Consider the following 24,145-nt stretch of genomic DNA (forward strand, 5'->3'; position numbering starts at 1 on the left):
AGTTCACTCTTATAATACTGTAGTCCACATTGTAAAGCTGTCTCAACACTGAGTTCACTCTTATAATACTGTAGTCCACACGGTAAAGCTGTCCCAGCAATGAGTTCACTCTTATAATACTGTAGTCCACACTGTAACGCTGTCCCAACGATGAGTTCACACTTATTTTACTGTAGTCCACACTGTAAAGCTGTCCCAACGATGAGTTCACACTTAATATACTGTAGTCCACACTGTAAAGCTGTCCCAACAATGAGTTCACTCTTATAATACTGTAGTCCACACTGTAAAGCTGTCCCAATGCTGAATTCACTCTCAGAATACTGTAGTCCACACTGTAAAGCTGTCCCAACAATGAGTTCACTCTTATAATACTGTAGTCCACAGTGTAAAGCTGTCCCAACGATGAGTTCACACTTATTTTACTGTAGTCCACACTGTAAAGCTGTCCCAACGATGAGTTCACTCTTATAATACTGTAGTCCACAGTGTAAAGCTGTCCCAACGATGAGTTCACACTTATTTTACTGTAGTCCACACTGTAAAGCTGTCCCAACGATGAGTTCACTCTTATAATACTGTAGTCCACACTGTAAAGCTGTCCCAATGCTGAGTTCACTCAATATGACTCTGTAGCAGAAATAAATGAATAATAGGTCAGGATTTGAATCATGACTTAATGTCTATGAACATATGATCCCTGCGCTAATAATGAAATGCAGTGCAGTGTAGTGTATGGCTGTGTATGGTTGTCGTGTCCCAGATATGTAAAGTGAGGCGTGGATGATCCAGTGTTGTGCAAGCAGTAACGCACCACAGGGCAGGCAGGCAGAGAATCATCACACTCATCTGAGGGTGCGAAGAGACACCAGGCTGTAGGTTACATGACTAACCCAGGAGCTGTGTGATTGGTCCCTGATAAAAACACCCAGCCGGGAGTGCATCATTTACGCTTCTGAAATGGCTACAAAATATGCAAATGTAATCACGATTCAATAATTTCGCAATCATTTGAATAGTGGATTCAAATAAAGCATAACCACAAAACGCAAAAGGAATTAGGAATAATGATTTACTATGCAAGTGGATAAGGTTTAATAAGATAGCAGATCAACTAGGTAAATGTTAATATGAAAATGTCATGAAGCCATTCTGATTAGATGAGTAAGTTGAAGTCCACAACAGCTTTGGGATGAGGAAAATGTTGCCTCAGCTATGTATCTGCTAAAGGCTGTTACATGGTCATGTTTATGTCATGCAGTGGCAGTCGGTGACGTTTAAGAGGAGGGAGGATGATTATTTTTTTAATGGACATGGCCTTATTTCTATTACAGCATATTGGATGACTGTCATATACTGTATATTCCAATCACCCAGTTCAATGTAACAGCGATAGGTTTAGGCTCCTACACAATACTTTAATTTGACCTATACCCATCATGAGTTTCTATTGGACAAATTCAGGTATGTTTATCCCCGTTTCGTTCCATATCCCCGTTTCGTTCCATATCCCCGTTTCGTTCCATATCCCCGTTTCGTTCCATATCCCCGTTTCGTTCCATATCCCCGTTTCGTTCCATATCCCCGTTTTGTTCCATATCCCCGTTTCGTTCCGGTCCCATCTTCTAAAATGGCGCCGGAAGAAATGGCAGCAGTTTTACGGGCGCCCAACCAATTGTGCTATTATGTGTTTTTTTCTCACATTATTTGTAACTTATTTTGTACATAATGTTTCTGCAACCGTATCTTACGGCAGAAAAGAGCTTCTGGATATCAGGACAGTGATCACTCACCTCAGATAAGACAAAGAGCTTCTTCACCTGCATTGCTTGCTGTTTGGGGTTTTAGGCTGGGTTTCTGTACAGCACTTTGAGATATCAGCTGATGTACGAAGGGCTATATAAAATAAATTTGATTGAATTTGATTTGATTCTGGATATCAGGACAGTGATCACTCACCTCAGATAAGACAAAGAGCTTCTGGACATCAGGACAGTGATCACTCACCTCGGATTAGACTAAGATTTTTCCTTCAACAAGCAGGACGCACAGGACATTCTCCTAACACACGACAAGGCCAACATCACAGTTATTTGCAAGAGGAAGAGACGCAGGTACATAGGACACAGAGCGGAATGCCTCGTAAGGATCCACAGAAGGCGAGTAGGAAAGCTGCCAATACCGTCAAAACGCTGCACCAGTAAGATAGAACAGCACACTTCGGTAAGACGGTCTGTGCATATTGGTAAATAACAGCTGGTGCACGAAATCTAAGGACACCTCTAGATTTTGCTCGCCTAAGGTAGAGTATCTTGTGATAAAATGCAGACCGCACTACTTGCCTAAAGCGTTTTCAGCTATACATTTAGTGGCTGTTCATTTACCACCACAGACAGATGCTAGCACTAAGACCGCACTCAGTCAGGTGTATAAGGAAATAAGCAAACAGGAAACCACTCACCTAGAGGCGGCGCTCCTAGTGGCCGAAGACTTTAATGCAGGAAAACTTAAATCAGTTCTACCTAATTTCCATCAACATGTTAAATGTGCAACCAGAGGAAAAACAATTCTAGATCACCTGTACTCCACACACAGAGACGCGTACAAAGCTCTCCTCCATTTGGTAAATCCGACCACAATTCCATTCTCCTGATTCCTGCTTACAATCTAAAATTAAAGCTGGAAGCACCAGTGACTCAGTCTATAAAAAAGTGGTCAGATGAAGCAGATGCTAAACTACAGGACTGTTTTGCTAGCACAGACTGAAACATGTTCCGGGATTCTTCCGATGGCATTTAGGAGTACACCACCTCAGTCACTGGCTTTATCAATAAGTGAATTGAGGACCTCGTCCCCATAGTGACTGTGCGTACTTACCCCAACCAGAAGCCATGGATTACAGGCAACATATGCACTGAGCTAAAGGGTAGAGCTGCCGCTTTCAAGGTGCGGGACTCTAACCAGGATGCTTATAAGAAATCCTGCTATGCCCTCCGAGGAACCATCAAACAGGCAAAGCTACCATACAGGGCTAAGATTGAATTATACTACACCAGCTCCGACGCTTGTCTTATGTGGCAGGGCTTGCAAACTATTACAGACTACATACAAAGGGAAGCACAGTCGCGAGCTGCCCAGTGACAGGAGCTTACCAGACGAGCTAAGTCACTTCTATGCTCACTTCGAGGCAAGCAACACTGAGGCATGCATGAGAGCATCAGCTGTTCCAGACGACTGTGTGATCACGCTCAACGTGCGTAAGACCTTTAAACAAGTCAACATTCACAAGGCTGCGGGGCAAGACAGATACCAGGATGTGTGCTCTGAGTATGTGCTGACCAACTGGCAGGTGACTTCACTGACATTTTCAACATGTCCCTGATTGAGTCTGTAATACCAACATGTTTCAAGCAGACCACCATAGTCCCTGTGCCCAAGAACACGAAGGCAACCTGCCTAAATAACTACAGACCCGTAGCACTCACGTCCGTAGCCATGAAGTGCTTTGAAAGGCTGGTTATGGCTCACATCAACATTATCCCAGAAACCCTAGACCCACTGCAATTTGCATACTGCCCAAACAGATCCACAGATGATGCAATCTATATTACACTCCACACTGCCCTTTCCCACCTGGACAACAGGAACTATGTGAAAATGCTATTCATTGACCACAGCTCAGCGTTCAACACCATAGTCCCTTCAAAGCTCATCACTATGCTAAGGATCCTGGGACTAAATTTGGCATGGGTCTTCAGATCCTCAAAAGGTTCTACAGCTGCAACATCTAGAGTATCCTGACTGGTTGCATCACTGCCTGGTATGGCAATTGCTCAGCCTCCGACCGCAAGGCACTATAGAGGGTAGTGCGTACAGCCCAGGACATCACTGGGGCTAAGCTGTCTGCCAACCAGGACCTCTACACCAGGCGGTGTCAGAGGAAGGCCCTAAAAATTGTCAAAGACCCCAGCCACCCCAGTCATAGACTGTTCTCTCTACTACCGCATGGTAAGCGGTACCAGAGTGCCAAGTCTCGGACAAAAATGCTTCTCAACAGTTTTTACCCCCAAGCCATAAGACTCCTGAACAGGTAATCAAATGGCTACCCAGACTATTTGCATTGTGTGCCCCTCTGTTTATCATATCTGCATAGTTACTTTAACTATACATTCATGTACATACTACCTAAATTGGCCTGACCAACCAGTGCCCCCGCACATTGGCTGAAATGGTGCATTGTGTCCCGCCACCCACGACCCGCCAACCCCTCTTTTACACTACTGCTACTCTCTGTTTATCATATATGCATAGTCACTTTAACCATATCTACATATACATACTACCTCAATCAGCCTGACTAACCGGTGCCTGTATGTAGCCTCGCTACTGTTATAGCCTCGCTACTGTATATAGACTCGCTAATGTTATTTTTCACTGTCTTTTTACTGTTGTTTTGATTTCTTTCCTTACCTATTGTTCACCTAATACCTTTTTTGCACTGTTGGTTAGAGCCTGTAAGTAAGCATTTCACTGTGTCACACCCTGACCATAGTTTGCTTTGTATGTTTCTATGTTTTGTTTGGTCAGGGTGTGATCTGAGTGGGCATTCTATGTTGTGTGTCTAGTTTGTCTGTTTCTGTGTTTTGCCTGATATGGTTCTCAATCAGAGGCAGGTGTTAGTCATTGTCTCTGATTGGGAACCATATTTGGGTAGCCTGTTTAGTGTTGGGTTTTGTGGGTGATTGTTCCTGTCTTTGTGTTTGTTACACCAGATAGGGCTGTTTTTGGTTTTTCAAGTTTCTTGTTTTTGTATATTGTTCTATTTTCATCTTTATTAAAGATGTATCTAAATAACCACGCTGCGTTTTGGTCCGCCTCTCCTTCAACAGAAGAATCCCGTTACACACTGTTGTATTCGGCGCACGTGACAAAAACTTTAATTTGATCTTTATTCCTTTTAAGAATTTTTTTTCTACGGAATCGGTGGAATGAATACACCCTGATCACACGCAAAAACAGTTCACTTTCATAACAGCCACAGATAAACAGCTTGATCACTTTGCTTGTTAATTCCATCTTGCATCTACGTGCTGTCCTCACATATTTTCCCTTTGCTTGTGGTGTCTGTGACCAGGCAAAAAATTCAACATCTCTCTTTCTTTCTCTTGCTTCTCCTTAATATTTTTAGAAATGAATTTGTTCAAAACTGTTCAACTATTTTCTTTCTTTCTCTTTGAGTCAATTACTCACCACATGTTATGCACTGCAGTGCTAGCTAGGTGTAGCTTATACTTTCAGTACTAGATTCATTCTCTGATCCTTTGATTGGGTGGACAACATGGCAGTTCATGCTGCAAGAGCTCTGATAGGTCGGAGGATGTCCTCCGGAAGTTGCCATAATTACTGTGTAAGTCAATAGAAGGGGGTGAGAACCATGAGCCTCCTAGGTTTTGTATGGAAGTCAATGTACCCAGAGGAGGACGGAAGCTAGCTGTCCTCCGGCTACACCATGGTGATACCCTACAGAATGCTGTTGAGGTTACTGTAGATCTTCATTGCAAAACAGTGTGTTTTAATCAATTATTTGGTGACATATGAATATATTTACTATAGGTTTATCTAAAAAGGAACTGTTTTAAAGTTTCACTCTTTTTTATTTTTGTGGAATTCACTGAGGAGGATGGTCCTCCCCTTCCTCCACTGAGGAGCCTCCACTGTATATGTATATTATCTGTACAGTGTGTTGTGGGTCTCGTCTGGGGAGCACTGTCTTACTGTAGCAGTAGTTGGTAAAGGTTAAGACGGGATCATGTACACGTCATGTATAGTTTCTGCACTGTCTGGGTCATGTCCAGCTCCAGTGTGGGTGTTGGGTCTCACCTGGGGAGCGCAGCTTGTTCTGGCTGGCTGAGCGGGACAGGGGCAGACTCTGGCGGAAGCGGTTGGTTCGGCTGAACCCCAGGGGGATGTCAGCCTCAGACATGGTCTCAGCCAGAGACTCAGCTGAGGCAAAGGACAGTTTAGCAGCCTGCTCAGCTAGCCCAGACTGGGTGGACTGGGAGTGACGCGGGCTACGACTCTGGTGGAGAGAAAGTGAGAGGGAGTTTGTTTGGGGAGAGGAGAGCGAGAAAGAGGCAGAAAGAATGGATTTGACAGAGAGGAGTACAGAGAAACGTGAAAGAGGTAACAAACAATAAACAGACTATAAGACAAACAAACACAATTAAGATAAACATAATGTATCAGCATGTCAGGACCAACATTCACACTGATGCAATCTTTCCTCTTTCTGATAGGGTGGGATGGAATCATGTGACGGTGCCTGTTGGTTCACCAGTGCTGACAGCAGAGGGATAAAGCAAGGCAGAAGTCCAGAACACAACACCTTCAGAATTTGGGATCCACTGAGGACCAGTAGGTAGGAATGGGGAAGATACAAAATAACCTGGTGAGACCTGAGACCTGTTTTAATGTTTTAACGCTTATGTAAAGTTCTCTCTCCCCCTACACCTGCATCCTCTCCCTATTGGTTGGGGCCCTGCTGGCCTCTGGCCAACCTTAAATGAGTGCAGGCCAGGGCTGTCTGGATTAGACAAGGCCATGTAGATCTAGATCAGGGCTGTCACTCTGGGTTTATTCTACTGGCCTAGACCTGGCCTGGGCCCAGGCAGCATCTCTTCTTCCTCAGCTGCTCTGCTGCTACTAAACTGTGTTCTGCTAGGCTGCTGTGTTCTGTTCAGTGAGCTGGCTCCCCTATCCCCACCGCCGGGTCTCCTCCAGCTCCCAGACTCCGTTAATGAGCTCCCAGAATGCTCGCTGACGACTGTTAGTATTGCAGAGCCAGCCAGACACATCGAGCCCACATTACATTACAGTACAGTGCCAGCGCCCCTCGCTAGCCCCCCGCACCAAGTAGAACACAACTTCTCCTCTGCTCTTTCTGTCGTTTTCATCCCTCGTCCTGGTTCAATAAGACTTCAGCATGTTTTTCTACGAGACTCTCATTAATCTTGTATTTAGGAAGGCGAGACGCAGCCTCACAGAGTGCTGTGCTCATTGACTCCCAGCAGTGCTCGCTTTGAGGTCATTCACAAATACACACAACATGCATTCACACACACCACAGGAGGCTGTTGAGGGGAGGACGGCTCATAATAATGTCAAGAACGGGGCAAATGGAATGGCATCAAACACATGGAAACCATGTGTTTGATGTATTTGATACCAGTCCGCTCCACATATGCACGCACACATGCACTCACACAAACACACACGCACTGTTCATACTGCAACCACAAACATTTACACAGAGCAGTCACACACACAGCCCCACAACAGAGTGGTGGCACTTGTAAATGACTGCACCGTTGGAGCTAGGAAGATAAGCGTTTCACTACACCCGCGATAACATCTGCTAAATATGTGTGCGCGACAAATCATATTTGATTTGATTAGATTTGGTGGGCAGGCAGACAGTGTCTGGGCACGCAGGGAGAGGGTGGCTCTGACGGATCGCCCCCACTGTGCTTTCTAATGGGGTCATTTATCTAAGCAACGACCACACTGAGCAGGGAGCACAACAACCCAGTCCATAGTACCACACAGCAGCGCATATATTGTACACACAGAACACACTGCACACACAACAGACACAAACACCAGCTCCAGTGAGCCAAGCAGAGCTCCAGGGCTAAACAAAGCCAGAGCGCAGATGGATAAAACACAGCCATCAGCTTGACTCAGCACAGCAGAGATAAAATATACATATCCTATAGAGGAGCGAGCCACATCTCTAATCACACCAATAATCAAAGCGCTGCTTCCTAATGTTTGTTCCTACATAACAGAGGATCTTTTCAACAAATCACACCGAACTGGGGAGACCGTGCAAAATTTCAAACAGAACTCAGGAGGAAGTGGAGAGGGGGAAACTAGCTCTGTCTCTCTCACACACACAGGAGAGAAGATCTGTCAACAAACTCCAGCAACTCACCGAATGAGAATCTTTCACTTTGACTGTTGTTGGAAAAACAGGTGTGAGTCATTGTATAGTCATTCTACTAAACAAAATTCTACTAAACACTTAAGAAACAAAGGTAGATTTCCCCCAGCGGAACAAAATATGTTCGCTCCATGTGTTGGAGGAAAGAAACCAAATCGACTTGGTGTTGTTGCCGTAGATACTTTATGTAAAGGTGTCAAAGTGATGTCCCACTGGGCACAAACGTCAATTCAACGTCTTTTCCACTTTGGTTCAATGTAATTCTATTGAAATGGAGTGGAATCAACGTTGATTCAACCAGTGGGTGCCCAGTGGGATAGAAGACGGGGAGCGTTCCTAGAACCATTTCCTCCTGTGCATCATCATGGGCAGGTAAACTCACCATCTGCTAGGACATCTGTAATGCTAGACACGCTCTCTCTCTTCAGAGGAAAACTGTGATTGCACCTCTTCCACTTTTCTCTGCACCTTTTCTTCTTCTCCTCTACCTCTCCCTATCATCCTATGGTGTCAATTCATGCTTTTTCAATAGCACTCAATTACTGTGAGGAGCCCACGCTCTTATAATACCACAGAGGAAGAAAATAAGATGATCTCACAGGAAATATAACTGAATGGAAAGGAGGACACAGCGGGCTCCAACATACCTAGGACTATGAACTGCTTTAAATCCAACAACAAACCCAATCTCTCCCTCTTTTTTCTCTCTCTCTCCCTCCCCTCTCCGTTTCTCTCTAAACGCGGCAAAAAAAGAAACGTCCTCTCACTGTCAACTGTGTTAATCTTCAGCAAACTTAACATGTGTAAATATTTGTATGAACATAACAAGATTCAACAACTGAGACATAAACTGAACAAGTTCCACAGACATATCACTAACAGAGAAATGGAATAATGTGTCCCTGAACAAAGGGGGGGTCCAAATCAAAAGTAACTGTCAGTATCTGGTGTGGCCACCAGCTGCATTAAGTACTGCAGTGCATCTCCTCCTCATGGACTGCACCAGATTTGCCAGTTCTTGCTGTGAGATGTTACCCTACTCTTCCAGAAGGAAGGTCATACATTTCAGGGGGAATGGCCCTAGCCCTCACCCTCTGATCCAACAGGTCCCAGACGGGCTCAATGGGATTGAGATCCGGGCTCTTCGCTGGCCATGGCAGAACACTGACATTCCTGTCTTGCAGGAAATCACACACAGAACGAGCAGAATGGCTGGTGGGTCATGCTGGAGGGTCTTGTCAGGAGGAGCCTGCAGGAAGAGTACCACATGAGGGAGGAGGATGTCTTCCCTGTAACGCACAGCGTTGAGATTGCCTGCAATGACAACAAGCTCAGTCCAATGATGCTGTGACACACCGCCCCAGACCATGATGGACCCTCCACCTCCAAATCGATGCCGCTCCAGAGTATAGGCCTCGGTGTAACGATCATTCCTTCGACGATAAACGCAAATCCGACCATCACCCCTGGTGAGACAAAACCACGACTCGTCAGTGAAGAGCACTTTTTGCCAGTCCTATCTGGTCCAGCAACGGTGGGTTTGTGCCCATAGGCGTTGCTGTTGCCGGGGATGTCTGGCTTACGAGCCCTCATTCCAGCCTCTCTCAGCCTATTGCGGACAGTCTGAGCACTGATGGAAGGATTGTGAATTCCTGGTGTAACTCGGGCAGTTGTTGTTGCCTTCCTGTACCTGTCTCACAGGTGTGCTGTTCAGATGTACCGATCCTGTGCAGATGTTGTTACACATGGTCTGCCACTGCGAGGACGATCATCTGTCCCTCCTGTCTCCCTGTAGCGCTGTCTTAGGCGTCTCACAGTACGGACATTGCAATTTATTGCCCTGGCCACATCTGCAGTCCTCATGCCTCCTTGCAGCATGCCTAAGGCACGTTCACACAGGTGAGCAGGGACCCTGTGCATCTTTCTTTTGGTGTTTTTCAGAGTGAGTAGAAAGGCCTCTTTAGTGTCCTAAGTTTTCATAACTGTGACCTTAATTGCCTACCGTCTGTAAGCTGTTAGTGTCTTAACGACCGTTCCACAGGTGCATGTTCATTAATTGTTTACGGTTCACTGAACAAGCATGGGAAACAGTGTTAAAACCATTTACAATGAAGATCTGTAAAGTTATTTGAATTTTTATGAGTTATCTTTGAAAGACAGGGTCCTGAAAAAGGGACATATCTTTTTTTGCTGAGTTTATTTTGTCTCTTGTACATACCCAGAGTGGGTCAGGTTGAAGGTCAGTGTCGTGATTGTGGTTAAGTGCTTGTTATAGGTTGAGAGGCTGAAGTTAACAGTTGGGAGCAAGGCCACACAGAAAAAAATGCTGTTGGAGTCCAGTCCACCAGGATCACATGACAGGGGGTGATGGTCTCTGGTTTCTCTTTAGCTGTTAATTACCATGGCGATAAGTGATAAGACATTCCACTGAGAGTTTATTAGTCAGAAAGAGACATTCTCACTATTCTCAGATCTGAGAAGAATCTGTCTCACCAGGGATAGTTGCTAGAGAGACACTTATTAACCCATAAGAGTCTAAGCCTTGTCTAAGATGGGCTGGGGGGTTCTGCTAAGCCAAATGGAATTGTTGTAAGAAGGTCACAGATTGAATTTTAAGAACCACTGATGTATCAAAATAAATACATTTTATTTGATGAAAAAGTTTATTTGGAATTACTGCTATTAGCCCATACTGTACATTTCATTACTGCTATTAGCCCATACTGTACATTTTATTACTGCTATTAGCCCATACTGTACATTTCATTACTGCTATTAGCCCATACTGTACATTTCATTACTGCTATTAGCCCATACTGTACTTTTCATTACTGCTATTAGCCCATACTGTACATTTCATTACTGCTATTAGCCCATACTGTACTTTTCATTACTGCTATTAGCCCATACTGTACATTTCATTACTGCTATTAGCCCATACTGTACATTGCATTACAGATTCACTACATGGAACAACATATAGTCCCTCCCAAAAAAACTAAAGGAAGTATCTGAGAGATATAAGAAAGTCCAGGAAACATGATGATTATTTTTTTACATGTATTTAACACCTTATTTTTGGCACTAATCAGTCTTCATATATACTTCCATACCTTTTTTCAACTGGTACCAGGGGACTTTCAGACAAGTCTTGTGAGGCTTAGAGGAAAATAACCAACATGTACGTGTTTGTGAGTCTCACCTTTCCACAGAGGGGTCATTACTGTTCGGATGCTAGACAGAAGTTGTCAGATGGGCTGAACCGACTTTAGACGAACCCCAATACGCTTACGGGGGTTGTAGAGGAAAACTAACGATTTTGGTAAGAAGACCGATTTCCGGGATGCCTCATGGTCTGACAAACACCGCTCTAGCTCTTTCACCTTTCACCACAGATGCGGAAGTGCGACATAGGCGGATGCAGTGGATTGAGACACATCCAATGCAAAAAAAAACAGGTATCTCTAGTTTAAACTGATGGATTTTTATGGCGATGTTTTTTTATCATGCTAATTGGATTTCCGCGTGGGCACGGACATCGACCTCAAGTGGTTTTAACTGACTTACATCACACTCCTCACACCTCTCTCTCTTCTTATTCTATCCCCCTTCCATTCTCTGGCCTTTTCAACCACTTTTCAGCCACCTTTCCTTGTTCGTACACTGACCGTACCAAACATTAGGAACTCCTTACTAATATTGAGTAGCCCTCAGAACAGCCTCAATTCATCGGGGCATGGACTGTCAAAAGGGATCCACAGGGATGCTGGTCCATGTTGAATTCAATGCTCCCGCAGGTGTGTTAAGTTGACTGTGTGTGCTTTGGGTGGCGGACAATTCTTGACACTCACGGGAAACTGTTGAGCGTGAAAAACCCAGCAGCGTTGCAGTTCTTGACACAAACCAGTGTGTCTGGCACCTACTACCATACCCTTGTCTTTCCCATTCACCCTCTGAATGGCACACATACACAATCCATGTCTCAATTGTCTCAAGGCTTAAAAATCCTTCTTTAACCTGTCTCCTCCCCTTCATCTACACTGATTGAAGTGGATTTAACAGGTGACATCAATAAGGGATCATAGCCTTCACCTGGATTCACCTGGTCAGTCTGTCATGGAAAGAGCAGGTGTTGTTAATGTTTTGTATAATCAGTGCACGTATTTCTCCTTTCCCTCCCCATCTCTCTCTCTCTCTCTCTACAATCTCGCTCTCTGTGCCATCTTTCCCCTTCCTTTCCCGCTCTGTCGCTCACACCCCTCAGAGCGCCATCAGTTTTTCATCCGTCTCAAAAGTAGCTTCTCATTCCGGCTGTCTGTGTCTCTCTATGTCAACACCTCTGTTTCTGGACAGCTCTCACAGCAGCCGAGCACCCCTCTACACCCCTCTACTCCTCCTCCTCCTCCTGTTGCAGTCTATGTCTGTTTGTACAGCCCTGCTCTCACACACACTCGCTCTCTCCCCACACTTTGTGCTATTTCACCAAACAGGTAGAGAAGAGCCTAGAAAACAAGCAAGCATACGGCCGTTCCGCGAAAATTGGAAACAAAAATTACCCCCCATAATAAATCAATCTACCTCCCTCTTACTCCTCACTTACTTTTTCCCTCTATCTCTGGCTTTCACTCGCACCATCTATCTCTCAGCCCCCCCCCCCTTGGCCGAGCTCAGTCTCTTTATAATACGGGGAGTCATCAATGCATGGAAGAAATTGCTCTGCCAAATTGCACTGGATTGTTCGCTGATGCGATCTGCTCGCTAGGCAGGAGAGTGAAGAAAATGGTGTACTCTAGGGAGGGGGGATGACGCCTGAGATGGCTGGTAGTCTTCTTTGCCTAGGAAAAATAGAAAAGGGGCCAGGCCAGTAGAATACATACATACCAGATCTGGGTTCAAATACATGTGTGTTTGAGTATTTGTTATTTAACCTCTTAACTTTTTTTTCTGTGTGTGTCACGCCCTGGCCTTAGTATTCTGTGTTTTCTTTATTATTGTGGTTAGGTCAGGGTGTGACATGGGTGATTATGTGTTGTCTAGGGGTTTTGTAGATCGATGGGGTTGTGTTCAGTGTAGTATTCTAGGTAAGTCTATGGTTGCCTAGAGTGGTTCTCAATCAGAGGCAGGTGTTTATCGTTGTCTCTGATTGGGAACCATATTTAGGCAGCCATATTCTTTGGGTATTTCGTGGGTGATTGTTTCCTGTCTCTGTGTTTTGCACCAGTTAGGACTGTTTTGGTTTTGCCATGTTTTCTTATTTTGTATATTGTTCACGTTATCATCTTTATTAAAGATGTTCAACCATAACCACACTGCATTTTGGTCCTCCTCTCCTTCCCAGGAAGAAAACCGTAACAGTGTGTTTGAGTATTTTCAAATACACAGCCCAAACAAGTACTTTTACTTAAGTTTAAATAATATGTTCAAATACCTGGGTTAAATGCATGGGAGTTTATTTGTGTAATGATCGTTGTTGGAAGGATGGTCGGACCAAGATGCAGCGTGGGGTAGGTTAATCATTTTTTATTAATGATAACCGGCACAAAACAAGAAAGAGTAACAAACGAAACATTCAGCTTTGTAGGGCTAAAGCTACAATACAAAATCAAGATCCCACACACAACAGGTGGAAAAAGGCTGCCTAAATATGATCCTCAATCAGAGACAACGATAGACAGCTGCCTCTGATTGGGAACCATACCAGGCCAACATAGAAATACAAAAACTAGAGTACCCACCCTAGTCACACCCTGACCTAACCAAAATAGAGAATAAAAAAGCATCTCTAAGGTCAAGGCGTGACAATTTGAGTCAGTGTATTTGAGCATTTTCAGATACTTTCCAAGTGTATTTCGAAATGCATTCCAATATTCAACTGCTTGTTTAAAAATAAAAAAATAAAAAGGTCATCTGAAAGTTTATTTTGAAATTGTATTTGAACCCAGGTCTGATCCATACAGCAGAATAATCTCCATCGGGCTGGATTCTACCTCTTCTTCTACCTCTTCATCTTATCACCTGTTCTCCTCCTTCACTTTAATTCTGTCTAATTCAGCCTGTTGAGAATGTGACTCAATCAGTAGGCTTTTAATTATATTAATCTCCATATTTAGACACCGTGATGTCATTAATGTGGAAGAGCACTGGAAAAGTGGGCAAGCATTATTAGGCGAGCACTTGATCAAGGGTGTGAAAATAATAGTTCCACATAGTCATGGAAGTAGAAAAATGAAGAGAAAATCGAATATTGTGACAGCGATTTGATGACTGTCCAATAGCTGCAGGAAGTCATTCCAAGAAAACCGCTTGCCTGACAGCCTCTGATTAGAGCTTGTTGGGAGCGCAAAAAAATGTGTCTCGACGTGAGAGGGGTTTTTAAAGATTTTTTTGGACACTGTAATAATTACATAGTTGTGGGGTAGATGGGTCAGGGATCTGGATATTGTAATAGTTACATAGTTGTGGGGTAGATGGGTCAGGGACCTGGATATTGTAATAATTACAAAGTTGTGGGGTAGATGGGTCAGGGATCTAGATATTGTAAGAATTACATAGTTGTGGGGTAGATGGGTCAGGGATCTGGATATTGTAATAATTACAAAGTTGTGGGGTAGATGGGTCAGGGATCTGGATATTGTAATAATTACAAAGTTGTGGGGTAGATGGGTCAGGGACCTGGATATTGTAATAATTACATAGTTGTGGGGTAGATGGGTCAGGGATCTGGATATTGTAATAATTACATAGCTCTGGGGTAGATGGGTCAGGGATCTGGATATTGTAATAATTACATAGCTCTGGGGTAGATGGGTCAGGGATCTGGATATTGTAATAATTACAAAGTTGTGGGGTAGATGGGTCAGGGATCTGGATATTGTAATAGTTACATAGTTGTGGGGTAGATGGGTCAGGGATCTGGATATTGTAATAATTACAAAGTTGTGGGGTAGATGGGTCAGGGATCTGGATATTGTAATAATTACATAGTTGTGGGGTAGATGGGTCAGGGATCTGGATATTGTAATAATTACAAAGTTGTGGGGTAGATGGGTCAGGGATCTGGATATTGTAATAATTACATAGCTCTGGGGTAGATGGGTCAGGGATCTGGATATTGTAATAATTACAAAGTTGTGGGGTAGATGGGTCAGGGATCTGGATATTGTAATAATTACATAGTTGTGGGGTAGATGGGTCAGGGATCTGGATATTGTAATAGTTACATAGTTGTGGGGTAGATGGGTCAGGGATCTGGATATTGTAATAATTACATAGTTGTGGGGTAGATGGGTCAGGGACCTGGATATTGTAATAATTACATAGTTGTGGGGTAGATGGGTCAGGGACCTGGATATTGTAATAATTACATAGTTGTGGGGTAGATGGGTCAGGGACCTGGATATTGTAATAGTTACATAGTTGTGGGGTAGATGGGTCAGGGACCTGGATATTGTAATAGTTACATAGTTGTGGGGTAGATGGGTCAGGGATCTGGATATTGTAATAATTACATAGCTCTGGGGTAGATGGGTCAGGGATCTGGATATTGTAATAATTACATAGCTCTGGGGTAGATGTGTCAGGGATCTGGATATTGATATCTGGTAACATTTCCACCCTGTCCGGATGATATTTCAGGGAAGCGTAAACCTCAGACGAGGCCTCTTCCCACACAGATGACAATACTTCCTGAAAGCCTCTCTGTGTAGATCCATGCTGTGCCTCAGCAGCCTCCAGACAACATCTATGAAACATAACCCTCAACACACCGTAAACCATGCCAGCTCACATAGATCCACAGCATGACACTCGCACGCAAGACAGATATACCCTCACTGATGTATCCGCAGGCAAGACAGATATACCCTCACTGATGTATCCGCAGGCAAGACAGATATACCCTCACTGATGTATCCGCAGGCAAGACAGATATACCCTCACTCATGTATCCGCAGGCAAGACAGATATACCCTCACTGATGTATCCGCAGGCAAGCCAGATATACCCTCACTGATGTATCCGCAGGCAAGACAGATATACCCTCACGGATGTATCCGCAGGCAAGACAGATATACCCTCACTGATGTATCCGCAGGCAAGACAGATATACCCTCACTGATGTATCCGCAGGCAAGCCAGATATACCCTCACTGATGTATCCGCAGGCAAGCCAGAACAGAAATAATACATGCCATATAACTGTACATTTCTCCTAAATACAGCATATCTAACCTCAAAGCCTGTCAGTAATATAGAAGGACGTCTGAGAAATGTCAAAGTAACATTTCCACAATGCAACAGGGCACTGTAATTTCTTCTTAACGTCTCAGTTAGCCTGAGTAATACTCTAGCAAGGTCACATGGATGTTAGCCATTAGCACTAGGCACTAGCTGACTGACTGAGGTGGCATTAATCCTGGGAGAATCGTTTCCTGCAGAGTAAACGGAGCTTGAAGGCTTTAAGCTGCTGCTGCCGCCTGAGACTCGAGAGATTCCAGCTGAGAGTCTGTGTGCCAGCGGTACGACGGGCACAGGGCTGCTACAGAAACCAGGCAGAGAGAGAGATGTGCCATAGGAGCCATAGGAGATGTGCCACACACACACACACACACACACACACACACACACACACACACACACACACACACACACACACACACACACACACACCACAGTGGATGGAGAAACCCAAACTGACACAGTAACACTGTCACTTACAGCACTGACCTTAAAGCTCCAGTAGTTGGGTTGTTGCTGGGGGAGAGAGAAAAAGAAAGAGAGAAAAGATAGAAAGAGGGAGAAAAAGGGGGGAGAGAAGTGTTAGACATTTACTCTCAGGTATCTGACAACAATGAAATCAACTCTCTGGGAAATTGCATGATGGGTGAGGGAGAGAGAGGACAAGAGACAGAGGGAGCGATGTATAACGAGATGGAGGGAAGAGGAACGGTAGAGAGAGTGGCTGAAATAGGTACCCCAAAAGCCCTTGACAGTGACACACCAGCATCGAATGCTCTTAGAAGTGGGACCATTCCCAGACCAAAATATGCTGCACACATCCTACTAGCCCACTTCCCCCCCCCCCCCCCCCACACACACACACACACACACACACACACACACACACACACACACACACTATCCCAAGCATCATGTCATTATCCTGCATCAGAGCCAACACAGGGCATATTGACAGCCCATTAAGGGAATCGTTAATACAACAAGAAGGTTACAATGTTCTTAGTAAGTGATTAACATTAGGTGTTGTGGATGTGGGCAGGAGAGGATGGGGTGGATCTGTTTGTGAATGTAATGTTGCAACTCAAACCAAGTAGGACCCAGCTACAGGCTGTGCCGTTTGACAGGATTAAGTGAAAGAAGTGAAATTGAATTAAACAGGCCACTCTGTCAGTCGTTCAGATGTTGGCCTGTCTCCCAGACTTCACCATCATCCATCGGCAGACAGGCCCCCTCTCTCTCTTCTTTTCTCTTCCTTTTTGCTCCCTCGCTGCACCTGCCTCTCTCTCTCTATCCATCTGATATTCTCTACCTAACCCACTACCTCACTGCCTCTCCCTCCTCTTTCCTTTTGTCCTCCTCTCCCTCCCTTTGCCCCTCTCTACTGTGACACATGCTAGTCTAGGCCCGAGGAAGTTCTTTCCATTAAAATATAATAACCACCGTGCGCTATAAAGCAGGTCAGGCTTCCAACGGCCTGGAAACGCCTCACAATCATATGTAAATTAAAAAGATGGCGACAGTTTATGAATTTTGATCCCAAATCTAAACTCTTATTATAGTTCCGTATCCTTCTCTGCAGGCAATTTCCAGTTCATTTACCGGAGTGACCGGTTTCCCTGCTGCCATATATCCACCGGCGTGAGGATAGGACAAAATGACAGGTAGCCTAGGTTTTCTTCATTTGATTTATCATCGTCGGCTAGTTTCTCTTTCTCAGTCTTTCCTTTCGATATCGCCTCATCATATTTTTATTATGGACACCAGCAAGAGATCATTTGCTGTTACTTTATCCTCTCCCACGTCTGTCTCTCACCCAGCGTGGTCATTTATAATAGATGAGCGACATTCATTTAACTATGAAAAACGTGTCAGCTAGCTAGTTGGAGAGCTGGTTATGGCTGGTGGGAATCCCCCCCTGACCTACGTGATGCCAGTCTCTCTAAGCCTAAGGTGTTCCTCCCTCTATCTCTCTCATTGACACCGTGTTAAACAGTCCTGCAGGGCCTGGCTATGGACTAAGGAGGCAGCCTGGTGTACAGGGCAGGCAGGCACACTGATACAATAGTAGCTACCTCTACACCCCATGCTGATCAATGGAGCTGAATTTTTTATGATTCAGTCCAGACTAAGTGATGACCTGGAGAGAGGAACAATATACAACCACAGGGCACTGGGTGGCACCGCCATGACTCCCTGCCATGGCAACACCTATACCCACAGCTTCAAACTGACCCTGGATCTCTGCGCTCTGTCCACTGTATACCGTTCTCTGTTTTCCCTGTATAACCCATGAGAGAGGGACAGTGTATGCCCACAGGACAGCGGCAATATGCCTTGCCATGGCAACAACAACTAGCCTGTTACCAGACCTGTTTGTGACAGGAATCAGCTATACAACACACACAAGGCTAAACAACTACAGCGACAGTCTGGAACTTCCTCTGGTTCCCTGAACCACATAGGTGGCTGCTGATTACATATGCAGATGAGCCTCCCTGATCAGTTCACCTTCTCTCGACATTACAGGATGGATGGGGCATGTGTTGAAATTAAATGTTGGGATTGAGTTCATTGTAATGTCTAGCACTGTCAGAACTGGCGAGAACGGTCAGATCCAGGGAGACAGAGTTTTGCTTACACTGACGCAAAATAAATGGGAATCGGCCCAAACCCTGAGCTTCCTTTACTGGGGAGCTGAATGTTACTAACGTAAAAACACATCTCTATAAGATAACGTTGTGATGTCACTAAAGTCTACTATAGAACACATTCAGTTCACACTCTTGACCTCTCTCATTTCTCTCTGTTCTATAAGTGACTTCTAGTCCATTCTACTGGTTTTGTGTTGGCGGTCAGGTGAACCAAAGCTTTGTGCCTTTGTGTGTGTCAGCAGGATGGAAATGTGTGTGTGTCCATGTGGAAAGTAGGTCATGACTGTACTAGGAGGTAGGCTCTATTGCCTGTGGGATGGGCTGGGTTAGATTCTACCTGCTCATGTGTCAGTCAGTCATTCAGTCTAGACTGCCTGGGCTTTAGGGTTGCCCCTGACAACCCTGGAACGAACAGACAGACAGACAGACAGACACATTTCTGCAAGTGAATAACTCCTGAATGATGTTTTTTTCCCTCACAGACTAGTAATGTGAGAATGTTTATTGGGCATGTGCCTGTTCTGTGGACTGTGGTGTAATGAGTCTTGTTTACAGATCTAAGGTCAGAGTAAACAGCCTCTCTTCCTCCACCACTTCAGCTCCTGTTGTTGTTTGAACTGCACCTTGATTGGCCATCCTACAGATTGGACTTTGAGTCGCAAATAGTGCTGCCGTGTGGTAGATAGCACAGGTCAGAGGGTTCTAACGACAACACTATGCGCTCAGTAATATAAAGCCGTTTTGTTTACCTTGAAGTATAGTTTCTGACCAATCATAACCTTTACATACAGTATACTAATTGAAAATAAATGAACCCCCCTCAAAAATCCTACTCTGTGCCAAACCCCTCTCAGCATACCCAGGCGAGTCAACAATCTGCATCCACCTCCTCAGTCCCAGATTGATCATAGTCACCACACACCAGTCTACCATACTAGCTAATACATACAGTATGACTCCACCAGCATCCCTAGTACTAAGCTGAAACATCTTCAACCCCCCAGGTAATACATACTCCTGCTGCGTTACATATTTACTACCCAACGTGTTTCAGGTCACAGATCTGCCTGCACCTCCATGTGGAATTAGAGGTGAGGACCAGGGGTTAAATGTATGCTGTATCCCTCCTCCCTCTCCCCTCCCATCTCTCCCCTGCCACGGCGTACACATACAAACACAAACACACACACACACACATACTGACACAACCCCCACAGCAAAACACACACACACACACACTGACATACACCGCAACCCCCACAGCATCCCTGCCTCACTGTCTAGCGTAAACATATGCATACACACACACACACACACACACACACACACACACACACACTCACACGTGCAGGAGAGGGCCGTAGACAGGCAGGGTTCTTCGACAGAAGGAACAGAGCCTCACAGACTGGAGCGCCGCACTGCCTGACCTGCATGCAAAGCAGACTGCGCTCTCCCCTTTCCTCTCCTTCCTACACCCCTCCTCCACCCCCCGCCCCTCTCATTCCGTCATTCTCTCACTCAGTCAGTCTCTCTCGTTCTATTCCTCAATCTGTCACTATTATTCACATGTACCCACACACCTGTACACAAACACATACTGTACATACACTCTACCAGAATGCCTGCCTTACAGCTGCCAAACGCATGGAGCCTGTCCCCACAACAACCACAACATAGATCAGCCCTGCCTTGACATACGAGACTCCCCCCCAGACCTAAACGCACTCCTCCCTCACTAAACACCCCCCGTCCTCCCCCTGCTCTCACCTGTTCTCCTCTCCTGTCCTCACTCCTCTCCAGTCACACCAGGCTGTCCTTTCCCTCCGTCAGGTGCAGAGGATCCTCATACCGCTTTGTCAGTCTCTCCCTCCCTCTGGCTCTCTCTTTCTCCCCTCCCCTACCTCTCTCCCTCTGGCTGTCTCTTTCTCCCCTCCGCTCCCTCTGGCTCTCTCTTTCTCCCCTCCCCTACCTCTCTCCCTCTGGCTCTCTCTTTCTCCCCTCCCTCTCTCCGGCACATGCGGCGGAAACTCTTTTATTTAATTCATTACAACACCAGGCGATTAACTCCTTCGCAGATGGGTGGGTGGCTGTCTCTCTCCCGCTGGCGCTGGCTAATTGACTAGCAGGCTGGTTGACTGGTTCTTCTGCTGCTCCCTCTTTCCCTCCCCTCTTTTTCTCTCTCTCTCTGTCCCCCTCCTCCCCCCTGTCCATGTTTCACCCAGACGATTGCATGCACAACCAGTAGATGACAAGGAATTCCAGACTTTGCTGCTCTCGCCCTCGTGCCCCGATGACGATATCCTGGCGATTTAGGATTTGTAACTCTCTCTCTCTCTCTATCCTTCCCTCTCTCCAGCCTGACCTTTGCAATGTGATATCACCGCTTTCCATTTTAGGGAGAGTTTCTGTGGGAACTATGGACTCCACCTTTCTCTCACCCACCCTCCCATTTTCTCGCTCTCTCCCTCCCATTCTTCCAAAGCTCTTGTGATTACTTTGTCTTTGCCTCTTGACACACACACACAGAGAGAGAGAGAGAGAGAGAGAGAGAGAGAGAGAGAGAGAGAGAGAGAGAGAGAGAGAGAGAGAGAGAGAGAAAGAGAGAGAGAGAGAGAGAGAGAGAGAGAGAGAGAGAGAGAGAGAGAGAGAGAGAGAGAGAGAGAGAGAGAGAGAGAGAGAGAGAGAGAATATATGGAATAGGTGATTTGCAGAAAAGGGAGAGTAAAATAGCAAAATATGAATATACTGTATTATGTTACTTGATGGAAGGAACACCAGAGGGAGGGTGAGAGAGGGTGAGAGAGGGTGAGAGAGGGTGAGAGAGAGAGAGAGAGAGAGATGGAGAGAGAGAGGGGGAGAGAGATAGATGGAGAGTGCTGCGTAGGCGAGAGTGTATTGTGTGTCAGCTTCATGCCCCAGTGAAGCCACCCTGCCCCTCTATGAGGAGGTCTACAGGCTGGATGACTAAACTGTCAGTCCAGACAAACATACTCACTGGGCTGTGACAGCCTGATAAACACTGCTAACAAGGTGATGCTGGGCCATCAGATCTCTCTCTCTCTCTCTCGACCATCCGACTGAGAACACTGATCATCCTTCACACAGAGCAGCCCCAGTTATCCACCACAGACCTACAGACCCAGAGACCAATCTGAAACTACTGCACTGTAACCAGCTCCACCCTAACCATGCAGTGGAAAATAAAGGTAGGTGTGTGTGTGTGTTACCTGTTCGCGAGCGGCTCGCTCTCTGTCAGGCTGCCTCATGCTGCCGTGGGAGGGTGAGGGCGAGGGGGGGTTGTGGTGCTGATGCCCGGGGTGCTGCAGCTGGGGCGGGTACTTGTTCTTCAGGTGGTCCATGAAGGCGTCCCTCTTGCACTCCATGTCCACCTTGTGCAGGTTGGTAAGGGCCTCCAGGCTCTGGGCTGCGATGACCGTGTGGCGGTGCTCCGAGGTGTGCACCAGACCCACGTTGGAGAAACGCCGCGTCCCGTTCCCCAGCGTCCGGTACTCCCGCGGGTACTCAAGGTCATCCGTCGAGATCATGTGACCGCCACCACGCTCTGAGGGATCTGAGATGGACAGAAGGAGGGAGGGAGGGAGGGAGGGAGGGAGGGAGGGAGGGAGGGAGGGAGGGAGGGAGGGAGGGGGTAGCAGGTCAGGTGGAAAGTGGATCGCCACACACAGGATAGGCAGGCGGATACATGCACACAAACATCCAGACACATAGACAGAGGCAGACAGACACACAGACAGAGGCAGACAGACACACAGACAGAGGCAGACAGACACACAGACAGAGGCAGTCAGACACACAGATGTACCCAGGCAGATGAACACAGAGGAAGAGAGGAAAGCGATGAGAGAGAGAGAGAGAGAGAGAGAGAGAGAGAGAGAGAGAGAGAGAGAGAGAGAGAGAGAGAGAGAGAGAGAGAGAGAGAGAGAGAGAGAGAGAGAGAGAGAGAGAGAGAGAGAGAGAGAGAGAGAGAGAGAGAGAGAGAGAGAGAGAGAGAGAGAGAGATGGGATGTTAGACTCATTGCCACCAAGACGGAACAAAACCAAACAGAAGAGAGAAAGCGCCTCCCTGCAGGATTATTGATCTCAACTTTAGAGGGGGGGATGCTCCTGCAATAGATCAAAGAAAAGAATGGAGCAGAATTCTCTCTGTAGGATATTTCATTTCTCTGCTCCTATTTGTCATCTGAAGTGCCTTTCATTGCTTTCTGAAGACACAGAGAGAGAAAAATGACCTCTCCAAAATCGGGGAGGCAGCTGCAAAAAGAAGAAACTCCCCGACCTCAAACCCGCCGCCTCCCACCCCCTCCAAGTCCCCCACTTCCTAACTGATCTTTCTCCATTCATCTAAACACGCCCCTCCTCTTCCTCCCCTCCTCCTCCCTCAATATCCAGGTCTCCCTCCCATCCTTCCAGAGGAGATAGCAGACAGATGTAATGGAGAGAGCAGGGCTCTGAGGACGCTTGTCTCCCCGACAGCCAGGGTGGTCCTTTATCACCTCCCTAATCAACACAGACAACACCGGGGTGAGGGGGGGGAGGGGGGGGGGGGTCGGTGAAACACGAAATGGTTGACAGTGGAGATCAATGAGCTTTAAGCATGAGAACAACAAGGGTGCCATTCGCCCACTCAGTTACCTTGTTTTGGATAGCAGGCCCCAGCGTTGGCTAAAAGAAGAAACATGCCCAAGGTTAATCTGTGTGTGCGCACACACACACGCAACCACACAAAGACACGCACACCTATGACACAGTCCCACTCTCTATGTACCACCTGTGTAATGGATTATGAATGGAATATGTATGTGTGTGTATTTATAAAGGCTGTTATAAATAGTTGTGGCTTGATATTACTGTTTATATTCCACTAGCAGCAGGCTAGTGTAACGGATGTGAAACGGCTAGCTTAGTTAGCGGTGGTGCGCGCTAAATAGCGTTTCAATCGGTGACGTCACTTGCTCTGAGACCTTGAAGTAGTAGTTCCCCTTGCTCTGCAAGGGCCGCGGCTTTTGTGGAGCGATGGGTAACGATGCTTTGTGGGTGACTGTTGTTGATGTGTGCAGAGGGTCCCTGGTTCGCGCCCGGGTATGGGCGAGGGGACGGTCTAAAGTTATACTGTTACACTAATAGATGGTATAATACACCATCCATCATTACCCAGAAGGTTCAGATACCCAAACACTTTTAAATACAACAGTTGGCAGGATCTAATTAGAATCTTTCAACTCAAAGCAGGTAC

General features: G+C 46.0%; 1 protein-coding gene across 7 annotated transcripts in view; it reads right to left on the reverse strand.

Moving 5' to 3' along the window:
- Positions 1-23,749, reverse strand: part of LOC110486281 (SRC kinase signaling inhibitor 1) — a 56,406-nt gene extending 32,657 nt beyond the window's left edge. For 2 of the 7 annotated variants that reach the window (XM_036940979.1, XM_036940977.1), the window contains exons 1-4: positions 23,545-23,749; positions 22,119-22,462; positions 16,718-16,753; positions 5,881-6,079 (exon numbers count right to left, since the gene is read on the reverse strand). In XM_036940979.1, coding sequence (XP_036796874.1) covers positions 5,881-6,079; positions 16,718-16,753; positions 22,119-22,462; positions 23,545-23,590 — 625 coding nt within the window. In that variant the 5' untranslated portion in view covers positions 23,591-23,749. Of the gene's footprint in view, positions 1-5,880; positions 6,080-16,717; positions 16,754-20,658; positions 21,241-22,118; positions 22,463-23,544 lie in introns of those variants that run through there. The other 5 variants (XM_036940978.1, XM_036940983.1, XM_036940980.1 and 2 more) reach the window with 5 other exon arrangements.
- Between the last annotated feature and the right edge of the window lie 396 nt (positions 23,750-24,145).

This window comes from Oncorhynchus mykiss, chromosome 13 (genome assembly GCF_013265735.2).
Source record: "Oncorhynchus mykiss isolate Arlee chromosome 13, USDA_OmykA_1.1, whole genome shotgun sequence".
NCBI lineage: Eukaryota > Metazoa > Chordata > Actinopteri > Salmoniformes > Salmonidae > Oncorhynchus > Oncorhynchus mykiss.